This window comes from Pristiophorus japonicus, chromosome 4 (assembly GCF_044704955.1).
Source record: "Pristiophorus japonicus isolate sPriJap1 chromosome 4, sPriJap1.hap1, whole genome shotgun sequence".
NCBI classification, from domain to species: Eukaryota; Metazoa; Chordata; class Chondrichthyes; family Pristiophoridae; genus Pristiophorus; species Pristiophorus japonicus.
Genome location: NC_091980.1, coordinates 55,746,453 through 55,766,457, shown reverse-complemented (window position 1 = coordinate 55,766,457; position 20,005 = coordinate 55,746,453). Strand labels below are relative to the sequence as shown.

The following is a 20,005-nucleotide window of genomic DNA, read 5'->3' as shown; positions in this document are numbered from 1 at the left end:
TCTACTCTCTGACCAGTGTACAAGTGGCTTTGATAGGATAGTGTACTTCCCATGGTGCAGGGTGCCATCAACTACATGCACGTGGCTTTGCGGGTGCCGCTTCTAAATGCTGAGATGTATCGCATCCACTTGTTGAATATGCAATTGGTGTGCAACCATGCTCAGCACATCATGATGGTGAATGCCCAGTATCCTGGCAACAGTCATGATGCTTTTATTTTCCTCCAGTCCGTTATCCCCTCAGTCTTTGAGCCACTAAGACAAACTAGAGGCTGGCTACTGGACTACTGGCCTATCCCTTGAACACCTGGCTCATACCTCCACTTCGCAACCCAACCACACTTAGCCAGCATGCGTACAATGAGAACCATGCTCTCACACAAAACACCATTGGGGTGCTGAAGCAACGGTTCTGCTGCCTGGACCGCTCTGGAGGAGCCCTCCAGTACTCACCGGAATGTGTGTCCTGATTCATGGTGGTCCGCTGTATCCTTCACAACCTGGCCATCATGAGGGTACTGCCCTTGCTAATGGGGACAGGGCCACCAACTCAAGAGCAGGAGCAGGAGTAGGAGGAGGAGGAAGTGGAAGAGGGGAGGAAGCAGGAGGAGGAAGCGGAGGGAAGGATGCAACCTACACACCCCTTTCTAGGCAGGATATCCGAGATCGAATCATCTTCCTGCAGGTAGTAGTGAATACAACTCCAATTCCCCATTCAACATTAGTCCCACATCTTGCCTTCCCTCCGTTACTGACCGTCACAGCGTCCTTTTGGCTCCGATGCTGAAATAAAAGCCATCACAAAGCAAACATTCCGATCCAACTTTGTACATCTATCCATCCAATATTGCATCAAAAATTCAACTAATCACTCTTGTCCATTCCCTTAGTAATTATCTTGTGTGTGCCTTTGCCTATCCTAGTGCTCCTATGTAGTGCCAGCTGCAGCATTGCTGGTGGAAGGCTGCTGACTTTCAGTGGGTGAGACTGCAGATGACCTTGCAGGACAACCTCGAGCAGCTCTGGGCTAAGTAGGCCCAGCTTTGGACTGCATCACCTCAGCACGGGCACCAGCAGTCTGGGCTGGCTGGCTGACAGGCAACAGCAAAGGCGGAGTTGCAGTGGTGGGAGGTCGAATCCTGCCATCCTGAGAGAGGACAGCAGGATCGGCCTCCATGGGTCCACTGCCATTCCCCTGGGCAGTACCTCAGCAATCCTAGTAATCTGCTGGAGTACAGACTGCTGGGATACCCTGCAAGCCCTTTTCAACACCAGCCCAGCCATGATGGCAGCAGTCTATGCTTGCGAGGCAGTAAGCTGAGCTTGCATTACTTCAGGCTGAGCTTCCACTGCAATACTCAGACGTTGGGTGGCTTCTGCTTGTGCTGCAATGGAAGCTGAGACTTTGGCCATCATGATGGTTGGGTCCACAAGTGTGTTAATGGATCTGCTCACCACTTCCATGCTGGAAAGGATGGGCTCCAAAGCCATGTGCAAGGAGCTGGACTCCTCCATGCTCCTTGACAACGCACTCAGATTTTTTGGCAGTCCTGCCAAAGCACCAAACATTTCATTTTGCATACGCATCAGCGTACTTCTGTAGGTCGCCCCATCGAAGTCTTCATCTTAGTCCTTTGCAACCAAACTCGAGTGTGATCTCGCCCTCCAGGGAGCTGGCACCCATACTACCCTTTCCCCCTGCCCTGGCTGCAGCCCACATGTGCCTAGTGACTCACTACATGCAGATCCCACATCGAACCTATCCTCTGAAGTAGGCGGTGTGTCAGTACCTGTGCTGGTGACAGGGATTGTGAAATTGAGTGGCGGTGTTTCTTCATCAGTCTCCTCTCCCTCTTCTAGTTGATGCACTGGCTGGCAGGCTGAATTTCTTGCCTGCCTGGAAGGAGAAAGGCACAAGGGTAGGGTTGTGGTAAAGGGAGTGCGGGGTGGGCATTAAGTAAGAAATGTAATGCTTACACCATGTGCAGTTTTTAAATCAGAAGAGATTGTGAAAAGAGGGGGAAGTGGGATGTAAGAAGTATAACATATAAAAATACCGGCATCTTGTATTCTTTGAGCCACGAGTTCAGCCATGCCTCTGTCAAGAATGGCCAGCACCATCTCATCCAGGCAGCGAGCCTGTCCCCCACTGGTTAAGTTCTGCTAGCACCGGTTATACGGCACCTATTCCTGAAAAAGGGAAGTGTGTCAGTGAGTGTGGTGCAATATGTTTGGATGGTGTGGCTATCATGGTTGAATAGCTGACAATGTGTTCAAGCTATGAGATGTAGCTGTGAAGCTTGCAGCGGTGTTAAGTCTGTGCAGGTGAGGTGAAGCTATGAATGTGAAGTGTGAGTCATATTTGGTAGAGATTATTGGTAGGTAAGTGATAGGGGTGTGGTGTATTGGGCAGTGTGAGGCTAGTGGTGCAGATGATGGGATATGGAATTTGAAGATGAATTCACTGACCTTGACCACTCATGTGAGATCATGAAACTTCTTCCTGCACTGAGTCCAGGTCCTCAGGGCTACACTACTAGCATTTACCACAGTGGCTATCTGCTCCCACTGCACTCTAGTCTGTGGAGACCCTCCTGTGGAAAGAGGACCTCTCTCCTGGAGTTGACCTCCAAAGTCTCCAGTGCTGCAGTGGAGAACCAAGGCGCACTCTCTCCCCTGTTGTGCCATCATTGCAACATTGTTGTTCACTATCTTCCCAGCCACCTCAATCAGTCATAAGTCACTTCCTCGTTAAGTGGTGCGGACTGCCTTTTAAGTAGTGCAGGCTACCTTTAATTGGAGCTAGCCTGGCATGAATTTGGGCCCCCTGCTGTGCGTCCAGCCACTCAGCAGCGTGTTCAGCGCTCAAAGGTTGCGTATTGCCTGCAGTCCTCCAAACGGGTGTGGGTTGATCGCGCATCGCGGTCCCAAAGCCCGTTTTCAGGCCTTAACCAATTTCTAGGCCTCCCTCTCCCAAACTGCCCACCTTGGCAATGCATTCATACGAACATAAGAATTAGGAGCAGGAGTAGGCCATTCAGCCCTTTGAGCCTGTTCTGCCATTCAATAAGGCTGATCTTCCATCTAAACTCCAGTTACCTGCATTATCCCCATATGCCTTGATTCCCTTAATATTCAAAAATCTATCGATCTCTGTCTCGAATATACTCAACGACTGAGCATCCACAGCCCTCCGCCCTGGAGAATTTCAAAGATTCACCAGCCTCTGAGTGAAGAAATTTCTCCTCATCTCGGTCCTAAATGGCCGACCGCTTATTCTGATAGTGACCCCTGGTTCTAGACTCTCCAGCCAGGGGAAACATCCTCCCTGCATCTACCTTTCAAACTCTGTAAGAATTTTGTATGTTTCAATGAGATCACCTCTCATTCTTCTAAACTCAAGAGAATATAGGCCTAGTATACTCAATCTCTCCTCATATGACAATCCCCCCATCCCAGAAATCACTCTGGTGAACCTTTGCTGCACTCCTTCTATGGCAAGTATATCCTTCCTCGGGTAAGAAGACCGAAACAGTACACAGTACTCCAGGTGTGGCCTCACCAGGGCCCTATATAATTGCAATAAGACATCTTTACTCAAAATAAAGGCCAACATACCATTTGCTTTCTTAATTGCTTCCTGTACCTACATGTTAACTTTCAGTGATTTGTGTACAAGGATACCCAAGTCCCTCTGAACACCAACATTTCCCAATCTCTCACCGTTTAAATAAGTTTTTTTATTTTTCCTACCAAAGTGAGTAACTTCACATTTCTCACATTATATTCCATTTGGCATTTTCTTGCCCACTCACTTAGCCTGTCTATATCCCCTTGAAGTCTCTTTGCATCCTCCTCCCAACTTAAATTCCCACCTAGCTTTGTATCATCAGCAAACTTGGATATATTACATTTGTTCCCCTCCTCCAAAACATGGCGTTGAGTGACATTGCCGTGCTTCTGCCCCTCTCTTGCTCCACAAACATCCTGTGGAGGCGCAGAGCACCTCCAACACCACCCGAACATTTTTCTCAGTTAAGGACCAGTAACCGCTTCTTCCCGCCAGGCAATAAACTTTTATTTAATTCAAATTACGTGCCCCAAACCAGGCGTGGGGCAATTTCGCCCAAGTATTTGTTTAATTTCTCTGGCATTTCCTTATTACCTACTATAATTTCTCCTGTCTCAGTCTGTAAGGGACCCATATTTACTTTCACTAATCTTTTATCTTTTTACATGCCTGTAGAAGCTTTTAGTCTTTTTTGTCGCTCGCTAGTTTACTCTCATATTCTATTTTCCCTTTCTTCATCAATTTCTTGGTCCTCCTATGCTGAATTCTAAAATACTCCCAAACCTCAGGCTTATTGCTCTTTTTGGCAATATAAGCTTCTTCCTTTGATCTAATACTATCTTTAACTTCTCTTGTTTGCCACGGTTGGATCACTTTTTCTGTGGCATTTTTGTGCTTTAAAGGAATGTATATTTGTTGTAAATGATGTATTAATTCTTTAAATGCTAGCCATTGCTTGTCTACCATCATATCTTTTAATGTAGTTTCCCAATCTACCTTACCCAACTCTCCCTTCATACCTACGTAGTTTGCTTTGTTTAGATGTAAGACCCTAGTTTCGGATTTAACTAAATCACTTTCAAACTTAATATAAATTTCCATCATATTATGGTCACTCTTCCCTAAGGGCCCCTTTACTACAATTAATTAATGCTTTCTCATTGCACAACAGATCTAAAATAGCCTGTTCCCTAGTTGGTTTCTCAACATACTGATCTAGAAAACTAACTTGTATACATTCCATGAATTTGTCCTCACACTATTACTGCAAATTTGGTTTGCCCAGTTTAAATGTAGATTAAAGTCCCCCATGATTATCGTATTACCCTTGTTACATCCGCCTCTAATTTCCTGGTTTATACTCTGCCCTACATTACCACTACTATTTGGGGGCCTATAAAAAACTCCCACCAATGTTTTCTGCCCATTGCTGTTTCTTAGCTCCACCCAAACTGATTCTACTTCTTGATTTTGAGCTAAGATCCTTTCTCTCTACTGTCTTTAACCCATCCCTTATTATCAGGTCTCCCCCTCCTCCTTTTCCAATTTGAGATCTCTTCTAAAAGTCAAGTATAATATTTAGTTCCCAACCTTGGATACATTGGAACCATGTCTCCGTAATGACTATTATATCAAACCTAATAATTTCTATCTGTGCCATTATTTCATCTATTTTGTTGTGAATGCTTCGTGCATTCAAATATAGTGCCTTCAGCTTTGACTTTCTTCTATTTTTCCCTGATGTCACCGTAGACAGTAATGTCTTATTACCTTAGTTACTTTCTGTCTCTTCCTGACCCACTCTACTTATTTTTACCCAAAACTCTGCTCTAAAGCCTTGACATTTCTTTTGCTGCTTTTAAATTTACTTTCCCAAATCCTCCCAGCCCTAACCCCTTTATTAGTTAAAAGCCCTGTCGACTGCCCTAATTATTCAATTCAACAGGACACTGGTTCCAGCCCAGTTTAAGTGGTGCCCGTGCCAACGGAACAGCTCCCTCGTTCCCCAGTACCGTGGAAGGTGCACTGTCTACCACGTCATCACAAAGCACAGATCACTACCACCACTATTACAAACACTATTAAATCATTTGTCAATTACAGAACAAGACTCCCCAAAGTTCAGTGAATATCAGGGCAACATGTGGTATGATACTGAGCCATACTGATCAGTAAGGTTACAGGTTCAATCTTTGTTATTTATTGCCTACTGCTGGAAAGTGCATACACATGGCTGCTGATTGGGGCCAGGGCTGAACTGGCTGAGGCCGCACACCACTCACCTCACAGCTGAAGACCTTTTGTGGATGAGTTTTTGGTACATGTACAATTGGACTTCAGTATGACTCATTGGCTTCAGAAGGGTAAGAAGTGGGTGACAAAAAGGAAAGACGACTGTTTATTTGTAAAACACTGCTTTATTGATTGTATGCTGCCAATGAACTGACAAATGCCAAGTTATCAAACTCTGTAATCAGCAATTTCTTTCTCTTTGTGTACAGGGTCCCTCTCTGTACAGTAGTCCTCTCTGTACAAGTTCTTTCTGTGTCTCTGTCGAGGGTTTTGCTCTTTCAGGACTCTGAAGTGCAACTTTGCTCCAATTGAGATCCAAAATGGAACAATTAGAGAACTTAGCAATTCCAAGTCAACACCAACAGCAATGCAATTACACAAAGTACACAACTTCTGGTACATCATATTGCTTTAAAAGTCGCTGACATGGAAAATGTACAAAAGATTAATAGGTCTGCAGCTTATACGATTTCTTTTGCACTAATGGAAAATACATTTCTTCTCTACAAAGGATTTATAAGTACTCTAATACAAGAAAATAAATATTGCAAAAAAAAGCCAAAAATAATTTAAAATAGCATTTCTTCTTTATATATATCTCCGTTATTCTCTTTATTATTAACAAATGGCACGTCGCTTTTCCTTGAAACAAAAGACACACAAGGCCTCCCGCTTGCCATAATTGTGTAAACTCCAGGAGCTCACACTGAGTTTTACTATTTTACATACAACGCAGACAGCAACTTAACTCGGACAACAGACGAGATTCCTCTTTCTTTTGCGTTTTCTGTAATGAGTACATATGACGGAAGAAACTACTCAGCAGGCAGTATGGTCTAGGATTGGAATACAGTATCAGCAAACAGCGTATGTGGATATATTGTAACTATTTAAGCACATTGAAATAAGCACTGGTAGAAGGCAGTGTGTTCAGTAAGGTCTGGAGTTCCTATGGTACATACTGTCGCTACAGTCTAACAAAACCTGAATATGGAAAACTTTTTTTCTTAATGTTGTCTATATCTCCGTTTACACTACATTACCGAATCTATATGTCTTTTACATTAATGCAGCAAGCACAGGTAATTTACAGAGTCTAAATCTGACTCCATTCAAGAAATTGATTCAGAATTTCCTTTCTGAAACTCTTGTAATTTTATCAGTTTCTTCAGTATGTTAGTATCGGTGGTGAGCTGACCATTCAATAGGCTTGTGTAATGACTCCAAATCAATGATCAAGTGTGAAATATTTGTACTAGTCTACATATTCTATATATGGGAAATAATCATCGACAATCACCATGTTAGACACACGGACTACCCTTTCTTGATTAAGCATTGTTGTATCCTTTCCTTTTTTTATTACATTCATCTTAGAATTTCTTAGGTGCATGTTATTTTTCAATAAAAAGGCAGTGATATCTTCACAATCAGTAATCCTAAGTTGCGAACACCATCTGATATCAATGATGAACTGGCAGATCATGTCTGTACTCAGAACTGCCAGTTCAAAAATAAATTTCATGAATAAAATCTCCTAAAAGTAAAACACCACATAACATTAAAAATCCATCAGATGGGAGCAACTTCAAGGCTAGAATCTAATCAAGAGAATCGGATTGAGAGTTGTACATTGCTCAAGCTTATTAACAAACTCCTGAGCCTGTGATACACTCCTGGATTCCTGTTATTCCACATGCAAACTAACAGTAATCTCTGAATTAAATTTAGATCTGTAATTCAGTCCTAGATATATGTCGTTACATACACAAACTACCTGAACCACTCAATTAGATTATTGGTCACAACTTGCTCCCAGAATTCCACATAAACCATCTGCACCCCTTGATTAGAGTCCACTCTCTAATTCACTCTTGCATGTTCGTCTATCTGTGCACTGCAGAGACGTATTAAACAGACTGTTGTTCGAAACACAGCATTCCCTCTCTATACCTCAAGATCTTGAAAAACAGCAAAGAGTGCCTACATCTCAGCTAGATGTGATACGGATGCATACAGGTCATGCCATTCCAGGAAAACACACTAGGAATCTAACAGCCACATTAGGATGGGATGAGGTGACCTGGTTGGAGTAAATCACACTACAGGTGCTTAGAGGGAACATTACCACCTTTTGGCAGAATTTTTTTTCCAGAAACTAAACGCGCCAGTATGATTCATGGCTGTCCAGTGATAGATATTTCCCAAAATGTATTTCTGAAATCTATAGTGCCATATTGAGAAAAAAAGTTTACCCTTTTGACAATCTCTATTATTAATATAAGTCATAAATATTTTCCAATTTTTGACAATTTAGCTGCTCCCAGGTCAGATACAGTATAGGTTCGATGTAACCTAAAGCTCTCTCCCAGCCTCTAACCCAACCTTACACTGTACAAATGTGGTTTTTCCATTTCCCACACCAGCTATCAGTATGGATATCAGAAAGATTGCAAATTTTGTGTCAAATTAGGGTTAGTTTTGCTTTGTGCATCTGCACCCACTAAGAACTGAATTGAAATTGCCTAAGCTACTTAGGCCCTTACAGACAGCAGAGAGAAAAGACGTTAATTCCATCAATCCAAATTCAGGTCTCGGACATAGAGTCAGTGTGCTAACTGATTGTACTCCAATTTTCCTCATTTTCTTCTCTTAAATGTTTATTTTCCCTCTGGCCATTCCCAAAACAATCTGGTAGGCATCTAGTTCCTAGACTGTTACCAATGTCAGTCACAACTAGCCACAAGGAGATACATGATAGTGCATTGGGCATGCTGGTGCACTTACCCTCCCTGTGAAGCATCTACCTGGAACATAAAGCTGCCCCCACACTTATGCCTGTTTGGTTTGGATGAACAGTCTCCCTTCACAAGCAGTGAGTAATCCACCTTTGGTTTGCAATACTTATCTATTTTCCTTTTTAAATTTTAGGATTTGGGCTTTTTGCATTATTTATATAATGTTTGTTTTTAAGTATATAGTCATGAGCTCCATTGCTAGTTTTAGAATGCAGAGGTTGTATGGGGAAAGTGGATGGGTATGCAGCGCAAAGGCATATAAACTTCTTTACAGTTAATGGCGTCTATACATGTGGCAGCTTTGAATTATGTATTTCTCATTATTGGGATCCACTTGTGCCGTTCGAAATTCACAGGGGCCTAACTGTGGGCGTGTGTTAATGCATTTATAATAAAATATGGCATTGCAATCTATAAAAGCCACATTCACAAGCTGTTTCGATAAATCATACAATGTATTTGTAAATAAGCATCTTAGAAAGATCTTGAATGTTTTCGCAAGACAAATTTTAAAAAAAGTTGAGGTATTTACTCCAAAAACAGTCCATTATTCTGTTCTCATCAAATGGCACCATAAATTGGATTTCTGCATTTTAGAACTCTGGGATAGGATTTCTAAAGAAAAAGCCTTGGCAAGAGCAGGGACAAGAAAAGGCCATGAAGCTCACCTTTCTACTACCCTAACTCTCCCATTACATCCCGTTTCAGTTTCTGTTTCTCCTATCCTGAACAAGAGATTAATAAAACACCAATCACTCTTTGACTGAAGAAGTTCTTCCTCCCTTATTTGTTTTCAGTAACTATACATTTCACCAATTTTACTTCCTAAATAAATATGGACGTGTGATTTCTATACCAGATTTTACAGCAGTTGCACCCTCTCTCCTCCCCAATTTTTAAAAAAAATTACAAACTCAAAGCCTGTGGTTTGGAATCATATCCATTTCTAGACTTACAAAAAGGATAGAACAGCCTTAATGGATCATGTAAACCATACCTGAAGTGCCAAGTTGATTAGAATCTTATATTAGTCGTGCTAATAAACACAATTTTTATCCTAGGTGTGAACAATTATTTAGCTGAGAGGAAGGTACTGAACAAATGGCAGATAAATGGAAATCGATGTACATCAAGAAATCTGAAAGGATATAAACTGTACCAACAAAAATATACCAAAAAATTCAACTTAACTCGGACACATTTAGATGGGCATTGTGGGTGAAAAGATCCAGGATGAAAAACTATTGAGACAAGCAGGAATCTGTAAACCACCACTGTTGCAAGCTAGACAAGTAATTTAACAGTTGGCGCATGTGCTCCCTGGAGTTTAGATCAGCCTGTGATTTTCCCAGAACACAATTGCCATGCCTTTTCTCCCTTTCAACTGTTCTTTTGGTTTTATCTGTGTAACCATGTGATCTCCACTGTCAGTTTCAGATTGCAGCGGTTGGGAGGGCAAATCATTGTATGGAATAGTGAGATTCAGAGTGGGACATGAACAGCACTGACTGAGACACGAAAAAGAAAGTAATTGTAATTTTGATAGATTAACTGGTAATTAATTCAGCTGTGTGCATATCAAGTTAAAGTGAGCCGTGCACATTTTACAGATCGAGATTTCACCCTAACAAACACCTGTTTCTAATGACATGTTACACAATGGCTAGGTATTAGTAAATGCAAAAACAACTATTTTAGGTACATGAATGCATTAGAACAGCACTGCAAACTTCTATGACAGTGAGGAACACAGAACTGGTTCCTTCTATATTGAATATCGCAGCTGTGGGGACGTGGCCAATGGCGTCCCCATTAGAGGAAAAGCAAGAAAAACAGAGGCCAGTCATGCCTGGGTCATTGTCATGCAGCCTCTTGTGGTGAGCTCAGAGCAACATCAGCAGAAGCCTGGGAGTAGATCATTTTTCTCTCAACTGCAAGTAGTGTTTAGTGCAGGAAGACCAGGTACCTGGGGACTGATAGAAAATACAGGGCTTTGTATGCTCGCAAAAAAAGGACTTTTACTTCAGTGATGGCTTCACCTAATGACTTTTTTGAAAGACATGCATCACATATATTTTCTATGTTTTAAAAGCATTATTGACTATAGGCTAAAGCAAATAAATAGCTGCTGATTGATGTCTCCAGTACTCCGAAGATGATTCATTACATGGGAATTGCTGGGGAGCTGATAGATCACAAAGAAAATGCCATGTACCTCCCTTTTTACTAAAGCACAGGCTCCTCGCAGATGTGTTACTATTTCCTTCTGAGGAATTCAATTCCTAGTACGGAATTCAATTCTAACCCTGTCAGGATTGAAGTGACTACTGCAGGTGCTTCCATTTGCACTTCTTTTGAACCAATATTTCTCTTTTTTTTAAATGTGCCAGCTTTTGATTTTGAGTGTTCAGTTTGCTGATCCTGGTTCACCACGTCTCATTCTTTCTACACTGCCTCAGGTGGTACCGTAATGAAGTAACACATCCGGATCAATTTGGGATTTCAGCACCTCGACACATTTAATTGTTAATGTGACCACAACTGAATTCTCACTTCGGGCTTTAGGGTGTTCAGGGATTCTAATCTCTACTGGAAGCAATCAATGCCAACCTTCTCAATCAGATTCGATATTGCCTACAACCAAATACCTGAAATTCTGCAGCAGTACAGTACATGCACTAGCTAATTTTCTGCCACTTTATCTCATAGTAAAGTATCTCTTTAAAGTAACACATAATCAGCGACAAAGTGCAGGAACAGTCAGACTTTTTCTAAACTAGTGATATCCATGTTGAAGGACACTGACACTTTTACTGATGCCCCTATCCCCCAATTTTTTTCCCCTTCTCTCCTGAAGGCAGTGACTCATACTGGGGATCACGGCCGGACACCGTACCACGCCCAAGTGGTCAATCCACATATGTCAGCTTACACTGCGAGTACTAAGACAATTTGACAAGAATAGGCTTAACAGTCGAGCTCTACCCTCACGCAATCTTTACATCCATTAGGCACCAATCAGGAATGACAACTCTGACAGATTATTTTCCCCTCTACGTAGCTCAGAGACACAAAGGCCAATTACAAACATTTCTGTTGCTACTCTGGCTGCGATCAGCACACACCTAGGAACCAAACCTGGAACTTTCCTGGTCTATGTGGCTCAATACCACAACATGCAATGAATTTACTAACTGACCCATCTGAAGGCCCATGAGATAGCCATGTTCAAGGGCACTAGTATCAATTCAGATATATTAAATGGCCAAAGACTCTGGTAGTGGTTTGAATATACTCATACAACAGCCCTAGCATTGGTCAACTGCTGGAGGATCCAACATCTTTTGTTGCCTATTTCAACTTTCATTTATTTGGTGTCATTTTCACACATGAATCAAATGTTCATGAGCTGCGGAACATCAATATAGTTCATAATAAGCTGGAATGGTAAACTTCAGACGAAATATATAAATGATCTTTTTTTTGTACTTTGTTGAAATATTGTTATTGGTACAGAAGCGTATTTGTGGGGACACCGGAAGCCTTGACAACATCACACTACAGTTACATAAGGATCCCCCGAAAATAAATGGGATGCCCAGAGAGAAGCAAAAGTGGGAGAGTGAGGCTTCCTTGTTATGGACGGTAGTGGTTCTTCCAGTCTTACCCCAGCTCTACTCACTTCTGGCACCACATGTGCGGACATCTTCAGTTTTCCAAACAAGGAACCTTTTAAACAGAACAGGTAGTCATACGTGTAATTTACATGTTTTTTTCAACATATCCATATCCAGGAGGGTGGGGGTGCTGATGGCAGTTTACAAAGGCATCCGAATTATTTTAGAGAGAACCCAGCTCCAGGTGTGACAATAATGCAGCTATCCAATGTACTGACCCACATGACAGCAATACTAAACATCTTAGACAATGCAAAGGAGTCAACATCTGTTGACAGTTTACTTCAAGGCAAGAAATAACAACTCTAGTTTAACATAAACAGTTAAATCAATGAACCCTGTTTTAACATTTCTCGCAATTCTAAGTTGTATTTTTAGCTGGCGAGTTTCACGGCAATGCGTTTTGAAACAGGCCCAGGATTAAGACCATTTTAGACCAGCTATGGTATTTGGTGAAGCGGGAGTGGTTTACTTGGGACGTTGTTCAAGGTTTCAATCCAGCACAATGCTGTGAAACTCAGAATCGGCCCTAAGCCACAGCAGATCTGACCCAGAAGTATTTATTACTGCCAGTGAATACAAAAATGGATAAAGTAGTTTTTCCGCCCTTGAGAATATATAGAACTTATTTAACTTGAGATCTAGTGCATAAAAATGGACAGAGAGCAAATTCTATATTGTGCATTTTAATGGAGTTTGTTGAAGTTTTAATCACTGAGGAACTCAATTATTCATCATGGTCATGTTCCATGTTGTGGCCAATTCTACAGGGCTGCTGGTGCTAAAAACCACAAGCTCAAGATTAGGGCTCAGTCATAGTGGTTTCTGATTGACCAGTAGTGCTGTAACTTTGGATTAGATACCTCTGGTTAACAAAATGTCCTGTGGGTTTTCAGAAAGTCCCAGATGTTGTCAGGAAGTTCTTCTTGTAAGCACTTCCTATTGTTGACAGGACGTTCCTGTCACAAAAGCCTTCTGTGCAAGGTATATATTCCAAGAAAAAAAATGGAAAGAATAGTTAGACCACGCCATTATTAACATACCCAATGATTAACATGTTTAAGAAAAAGTAAGGACCAGATTTCATATCTTGCACCTGACTTGTTTTTAAGTGAAAATTAAAAGCTGCTCAAATCAATTCGTAACCTTTCAGCTTACAATACAATGTGAGTGGTCTTCTTTCTTGGGCATCTGATAAGCCATCTTTGAACTTTCTCACTATAAACTTGATTGTGGTTGTAAAGCTTATGGGTTATAAACAGTTGAAATTTGAAATTATTACTACCATACGACAGAGTGCTAACAGCAAACTTTAAAAATCTTTATTCAATGTGGGTACTTTAACCTCATTGTCTAAAGATTTCTCCTGAACTGTCAGTGTGATGTAATGAAGATTAGAGAGGAAATTCTGGAGAATAATATTTGCCACTAATGGTGGAGTAAAGGGAGAGGAACATACACAAAAGGTCAGAGTTGGAGAGCTGAAGGATGTGGGAGGTGATATAAGGCTGGAGGAAGTTTCAGAGTTAGAGTGGGGTGAGGCCATAGTGAGATTTGATGACAAATAACGAACATGTAACATGTAATGCGCTGGAGGAGATTCAATGTGGGTTAGCACAGACAAGATGATAAGCAAGTGGGACAGAAGTGGGGAAATTGCTTTGAGCTGCTTCAGCTACGTCACCTTGTAGGAATTGGGGCAAAAATCCTATTACGCCTGCAAACCGGGTTCCTGCCACACTTCTGGTGGGTGAAGTAAGTGCTGGTGGAGTGGGAGCAGGTCCGAGAAACTTTCCCACCTTGGTGTGGGACAAATGGCTGCATTGTAGACCAGTTGGCGTCTATGGGGGCCAGTGTGTAGGACATTAGAGAAATTGTCTACAGGTGTCAAAGGCATGAGTAAGGGCTTTGCGGCAGGAGGGATGAGGTGGGGTGGAGGCAGGGATCGCAGTGGAAATAAGCAATCTTTTATACAATCTAATTCAGACTGAGCAAATGGCTGGGGAGGAGAATAAAGTCAATGTTAATGGTGCAGACTTGGCGAAGGTTGAAATCAATGCCTTCCCAGTGTTTAGTTGGTGGAATTTGCATCTCATCCATGAATCGATGTCGGACAGACAATATGATAGCTCAGAGGTGGTAGTGGGGCCAAGAGGAATGGTGTAGAGGTAGAGCTGAGTGTTATCAGCATACAAGCTGGCTCCATGCTTGTTGATGTTACCAAGGGGCAGTGAATCTGAAACTCTGAAACTTCCTCCAGCCTTATATCACCATATGTACACTGCCTTTCTACATGTGAACATTTTGGAATATTGAGATTTGTCCTTTGGATTTAGCTTTCATTCACCCAATATATCCTTAAAAATGTACAACAGTGAGTTAACTGTTCATCCTAGCATTAAAATGCCATTAGAAAATTCAATACTTGAGAGGGTTTTACCAAGTATTACGCAATGCAAGATATTTGTACACGAAAACCCACTGTTGTAGAAGGGTGTAACACTCCTGTATATATATTATATAATACTCTGTGTGTTACTGGATAGAACACACACTATATGTAATATATAGTAAATTACAGTCTGTGTTACTAGATATATCATTCATCTTGTAATACAATGTGTTACTGAGACATAACACACCTGTGTATGTCTTGTATAATAGGGTTGATTTTAACTCCAGCCATGAAATATGCGGATAGCATTCTGCTGGTGGGAGGCCTCATGCATTGAAGGCCTCATTACTATGCTGTCAGTGAGCTACCTGCCCCGAATGGACACCCTTGTTGCGGCTCACCAGCTTTGGGCCAGTGCAGTATCAGTAGGCCTGGAGGCTGACAGGCAGGTTTGGAAGGGTGGGTGGGTGAACAGCTCACACTCTGCCCAGCTGTCTCTCTAAATTGCACTGGGGTCCGAGGTACATCTAGGCCCCCATTTTACATGCGGTAATGAGGGTGCCGGCTGATTCAGGTGGGCGCCTATGAAAGTCCACAGCAAATATGGCAGCGGGGCAGTAAGTGGGCCACAGCAATTTTAACTCTATCATCGTCCCATTGCTGCCAGGCAAGCCGAGTTACAATCAGCCCTAAAACTCCTGTATACATATACATGGTGTGTTAGTGGACATATCATATAATACACTATGGCCCTGAAATTATGCCTTGGGATACCAGTGTATGGATGCTTACGTGTTTGTCTGAAATTCTTCTCTGCTATTTTAGTGGAGGTGTTAACCTGTTTAAAATAAATAGGTTAATTTGCTGGTTAAAATAGTGGAGAGGTGAATTTCAAACACATTAACATTCACACTCGATGGCATAACTTCAAAACCTGTGTATGTGTTTCTGGGCACAACACTCAGATGTATTACAGCATACTACACTGTATAATAGGGTGCAACACTCCTGCATTGTATCATAACACAGCGTGTAACCTGTAGCATTATATAATGAACTGTTACCGGGTATGACACTCTGGTATACATTATATCAGATAGTTTCCTTTTTAACACCTGGCTACTTCCTAACATTTCTAAAAAGTACAAAAAAAATTCCCTTTTGCTTTGCAACTCCTGTATGGCCTATGAAGTCAGCACTTTCATCCATGTGACAGACTTCCAAAAAGTGCATTTTGTGCTTTTTTTTTAAAGAAGATGAATGCCACAAAAATCTAATCATTTTTTATTTTTCTACAAGTCCTTCCTTGCACTTAATCTTATCCCTCACCTAACGGGAGTTTTTCTTTTGTTCAAAATCTTAATCACGGTTGCATCACCTCTCCCTCCAGACTGCCAACGTGTTCATATGACACAGACAGACTGCCAAGTGGGACAGAGCAATGAACGCCCCCAAAATAGTAAGCACGGTGACTGTTTAGCCCCTTACTGCTTTATGACAGTGCGTAATAAGAGACTAAACTCGGCAAATGTTACTACATCAGATGTAGGCTAACAGACGGCTGGTGGTGAGTTATGAGGCAGCAATTCAATCACGAACTCCTGATGATGCCACAAACCATGAGATTAAAGCCTGAAGGGTTTATGAATGATAGCACATGTATTTCAAAGGCTGAATCACTGCCTTAAACTTACTGTCAACCATTAAGCTTTATAATATATAGTGTATAATTTCTTCTGTTTTTTTTAATTAAGGCTTTTTTTAACTTTTCCTACTGTTATGCAGCAATTGGGTGAAAGCAGCATAATGCAGGAAGGAAATAAAGAAGACAGTGATGGAATACCTGAAGGTGTAGGGCAGCATATAACTGGCACTCTAGTAACATGGAATTATTTCTTCACAGATCACCAGGGCATAAACTACACAGTATATACTATATTTAGTAACTTTGATTGCATGCTGGTTTATTGTAAGTGGAGTCACATACTATTTCAAAGGGCTTTTACTGACTGGAATTTTACACACAGAGATACTCCTTTAGGGCAAGGAAAAGAGAGGCAGTGACACTGAAACTTTAACCATTAAGTTGGAACTTGCAGAATAAGCATTTCGTAGGTCAGATTACCAACCAAAATGAGTGCGAGAGCAGTAACTGGGGATTTGAGCCACCTGACTATTCTTTATCCAATTACTCTGGATACTTAGGAAGCCAGAATGCTCCTTCTGACAACCTCTCCACCACATTTTCGGTGTACAACCACGCTTTCTGAATTCAACCGCTGAAGCCTTTGCGACCTGGCAGCCATAGATTCTGTGTCCGAGTCACTCATTTCAGCATCAGAAAAATAGCCATCAGTCTCATTGTCGAAGAGCAGCTTCACCTTTGATGTCTCTTTGGGCTTTTTTTCTCTGTCTGGGTTCATCAGCTGGTATCCGTTTCCCAGATCCTGCTTCTGCACTTGTGACTTCCTGCTGCTTTCTCTTGGTTTTGGAATCTTGAATGTTACCCAAGATTTGGGGTTTGTAGATGTGTTAGGCACTTTAACTGAAGAACTGGGTTTAGGTACAGCAGATTCAAAATAGTCCAAAGTTTCACCAATTTCACTGATATTCCTTATCGGCGGTGTACTGGGGAGAGCTGCCTTGGAACTGGAATGATGTGAGGCCTGCTTTTTGCTGGTCTTTTGCACTTCGTTGGCTCTTTTGTGACTTCCATTGGCCTTTGACCCTAGTCCTTTAGACCCATTTTTGCAAATGCCCCGAGTAGGAAGTTCATTGGAGTTATCAGGCCAGGATGTGCCATCTAGCGGATAGTCCAGCTGCTTCTTATGTTGGTTCTTGGTGTGAATGATGCCTGCTCGATCTCTCAGAGACTTAGACTTACCATCTTGCCCTGCTTTCTGCCTGGATTTTTTTTCCAGTGCGTAAGATGGCTCCGACTGAGGATCACCAGCATGGTTCATTGAGCCAATGCTCAATAATGATTGCTCATCGTGCAGAAGTTTATCTGACAGGAAGCTTGTTGTCTCTTCATTTCCTGGATCGCTGTGTAAAGACCAATGGCTCAGGAGATTTTCTGTCTTAACTTGAACAGTCTGGGCCAGCCAATTCTGCAAAAGTTCCCCATCCAATGAAATGGACGATGACAAACCTGGAAAATAAATACCAGAATGAGCAAGGCCTAAGTTTTATACTTTGTTGCAGTCAACATACACATATGTAGAATAAAGATTCAGCTAACTCTCAACCACAATTCAGAATTACTTTATTTCAAATCAAAATCTCATTGTGTTTAAATCAGAGTAAAAATTCATGACTTTCAACATGGCAGCAAAGCAAATTATGTTGCTTATTTACAGGGGCACATCTGATAACAACATTCTCAAATTAATTATTTATTATTGACTCCTTATGAACAAGTTATTGAAACAGTAATTTTTCTCCTCCAATTCTCCCCTTATTCCTGCATGTGTAGACTTACGCTGGAATCTTACTGGCATTGCGAGTGCAGGTTTGGAAACGGGCCTGCTGTCAAAATGGCCCGGATTAAACCTATTTAAGCAGCATTTTACCAGCTCCAAAGGATTTTTACCAAGTTTTTAAACGAGCTTCCCATCGCTCGGGCTTCACGTCAGGTAAGTGCGTTGGGTTCTCAATGACTCTCCATTGCTTTGACTAGTTGGCAACTGCAGAAATGGTATAAAAGCTACTATTTCGCAGCTGTTCACTTTCCAATCTCAGAAACTGAAGCCTTCCGGATTTGGAAAACATTTTTGAGCTGTGCAGTTTGGAACTGTTTACAGTGAACTCTCTATCCACTGTTACCTCCTTGGAGGAACCTCTCTCACCATTGACAGATTGCTTCTGTCATTTCAACTTCAGCTGGCATCTATTCCATCAGCACCAGTGCCCTTGAAAAATCTTATCTTGGTCCTCAGAATCCCACTATGATCAGCTCCAGCACCAACATCACTAAACACACCAGCATTACCACCAACAACACCAAACTTGATGCTGCGCAGGACACAGGGCATCAGCACCCGACCACATTGCTGCCCGGGAGGCAGAGATGGCCTCACCATGGCCACATTTACTTTACTTGATGCTGTACACCCTGGCTGCCACGTGATATGCCAGGTTCACCACCTCACACCAGCACCATAAAGTATCCCTGCAATGCCCAAGCCATTTTTTTCACACTCATCACCATTGTGAGGGTACCCTTATGTCTCACCATTCACTACTCACTATGCCACTTCCAAAGGTTCACACAAATCTGTCCAAGAATATAAAGTGTTCAAAATCAAGGTTTCAATGTTTGACAACACATTAGCAGAAACTCTACATGAACATTGGCTAAAAGGCCAAAGTGCCTACCCTTATGCGTTGGTGGCTGGTATGATTGGACAAGGATGAGGGATGGCTAGTGAGGTGGGGATGTGGTAGAGAGGGATGGATGGAGGGGTAAGGTAAGTTGATGTGAGTAAGTATGTGTAGGAGTAGGGTAGGGGAGGCAGAATGATGGGGATGTGATGAGTGGCACAGCAGGATGGAGTTGAGTGTGAGATCATTGAAAGGTTTGCGCCACTGGAGCCAGGTCCTCCTGACGACATCCCTGCTTGTGCCATGTGCAAACAGGCTGTGTTGGTGCCCTGGGGAGGTCTCTTCCACCCACTGGAACGGAAGAGAACCTCCCTATGTGCTGTGACTCCCTCCCTAAGCACCTTGAGGGAGTCATGGGAGAGCCTGGGTGCAGCTGTGCAACTTTGTGCAGTGTTTGTGAGTGCTTGCAGCAGCTCAATGCTGTAAAACACTGACAGCACAACTATCAAAATCAATGTGGCCATGGTCCCTTTAAGGAAACCGGCTGATGATGCATCATCAAATGACATCATCAGACCCTTTAACTGGCTGGGAACCTCGCAGGGCGGACTTAACAAACCCCATCAACAGAAGATTCTTCACACAGAGCGGGCTGGAGTGAGGAGCAGGGTCACCACCCGTCACCTCGGATGGTGAGAAATGCGGCTTTATTTTGGGATAGGAGGGCTGATTCTGTGATGAGGCAGTAAATAGTTCTTGCTCCTAGTGTTCAAGTGTGCACTCCCTTGCGAGTAGAGTGGCAGCTCAACCCCACCAGATCCCAGAGTCAGCTCATTTATATCACTTTAATAAATTCCCCATGTAGTTTTCCCCTTCGTGGAACGAGATGAGTCACCCCGGGGAGGGTGTTGGGAAACTGAGAAGGCTGCAGCATTCAATGGGAACCAGC

General features: G+C 42.3%; 1 protein-coding gene across 13 annotated transcripts in view; it reads right to left on the bottom strand.

The window, feature by feature from the left end:
- Positions 1 to 5,968: 5,968 nt before the first annotated feature.
- Positions 5,969 to 20,005, bottom strand: part of LOC139262914 (protein Jade-1-like) — a 197,528-nt gene continuing 183,491 nt past the window's right edge. For 10 of the 13 annotated variants that reach the window (XM_070878203.1, XM_070878205.1, XM_070878204.1 and 7 more), the window contains one exon: positions 5,969 to 17,884. In XM_070878203.1, coding sequence (XP_070734304.1) covers positions 16,935 to 17,884 — 950 coding nt within the window. In that variant the 3' untranslated portion in view covers positions 5,969 to 16,934. The remainder of the gene's footprint in view (positions 17,885 to 20,005) is intronic. The other 3 variants (XM_070878200.1, XM_070878210.1, XM_070878201.1) reach the window with 3 other exon arrangements.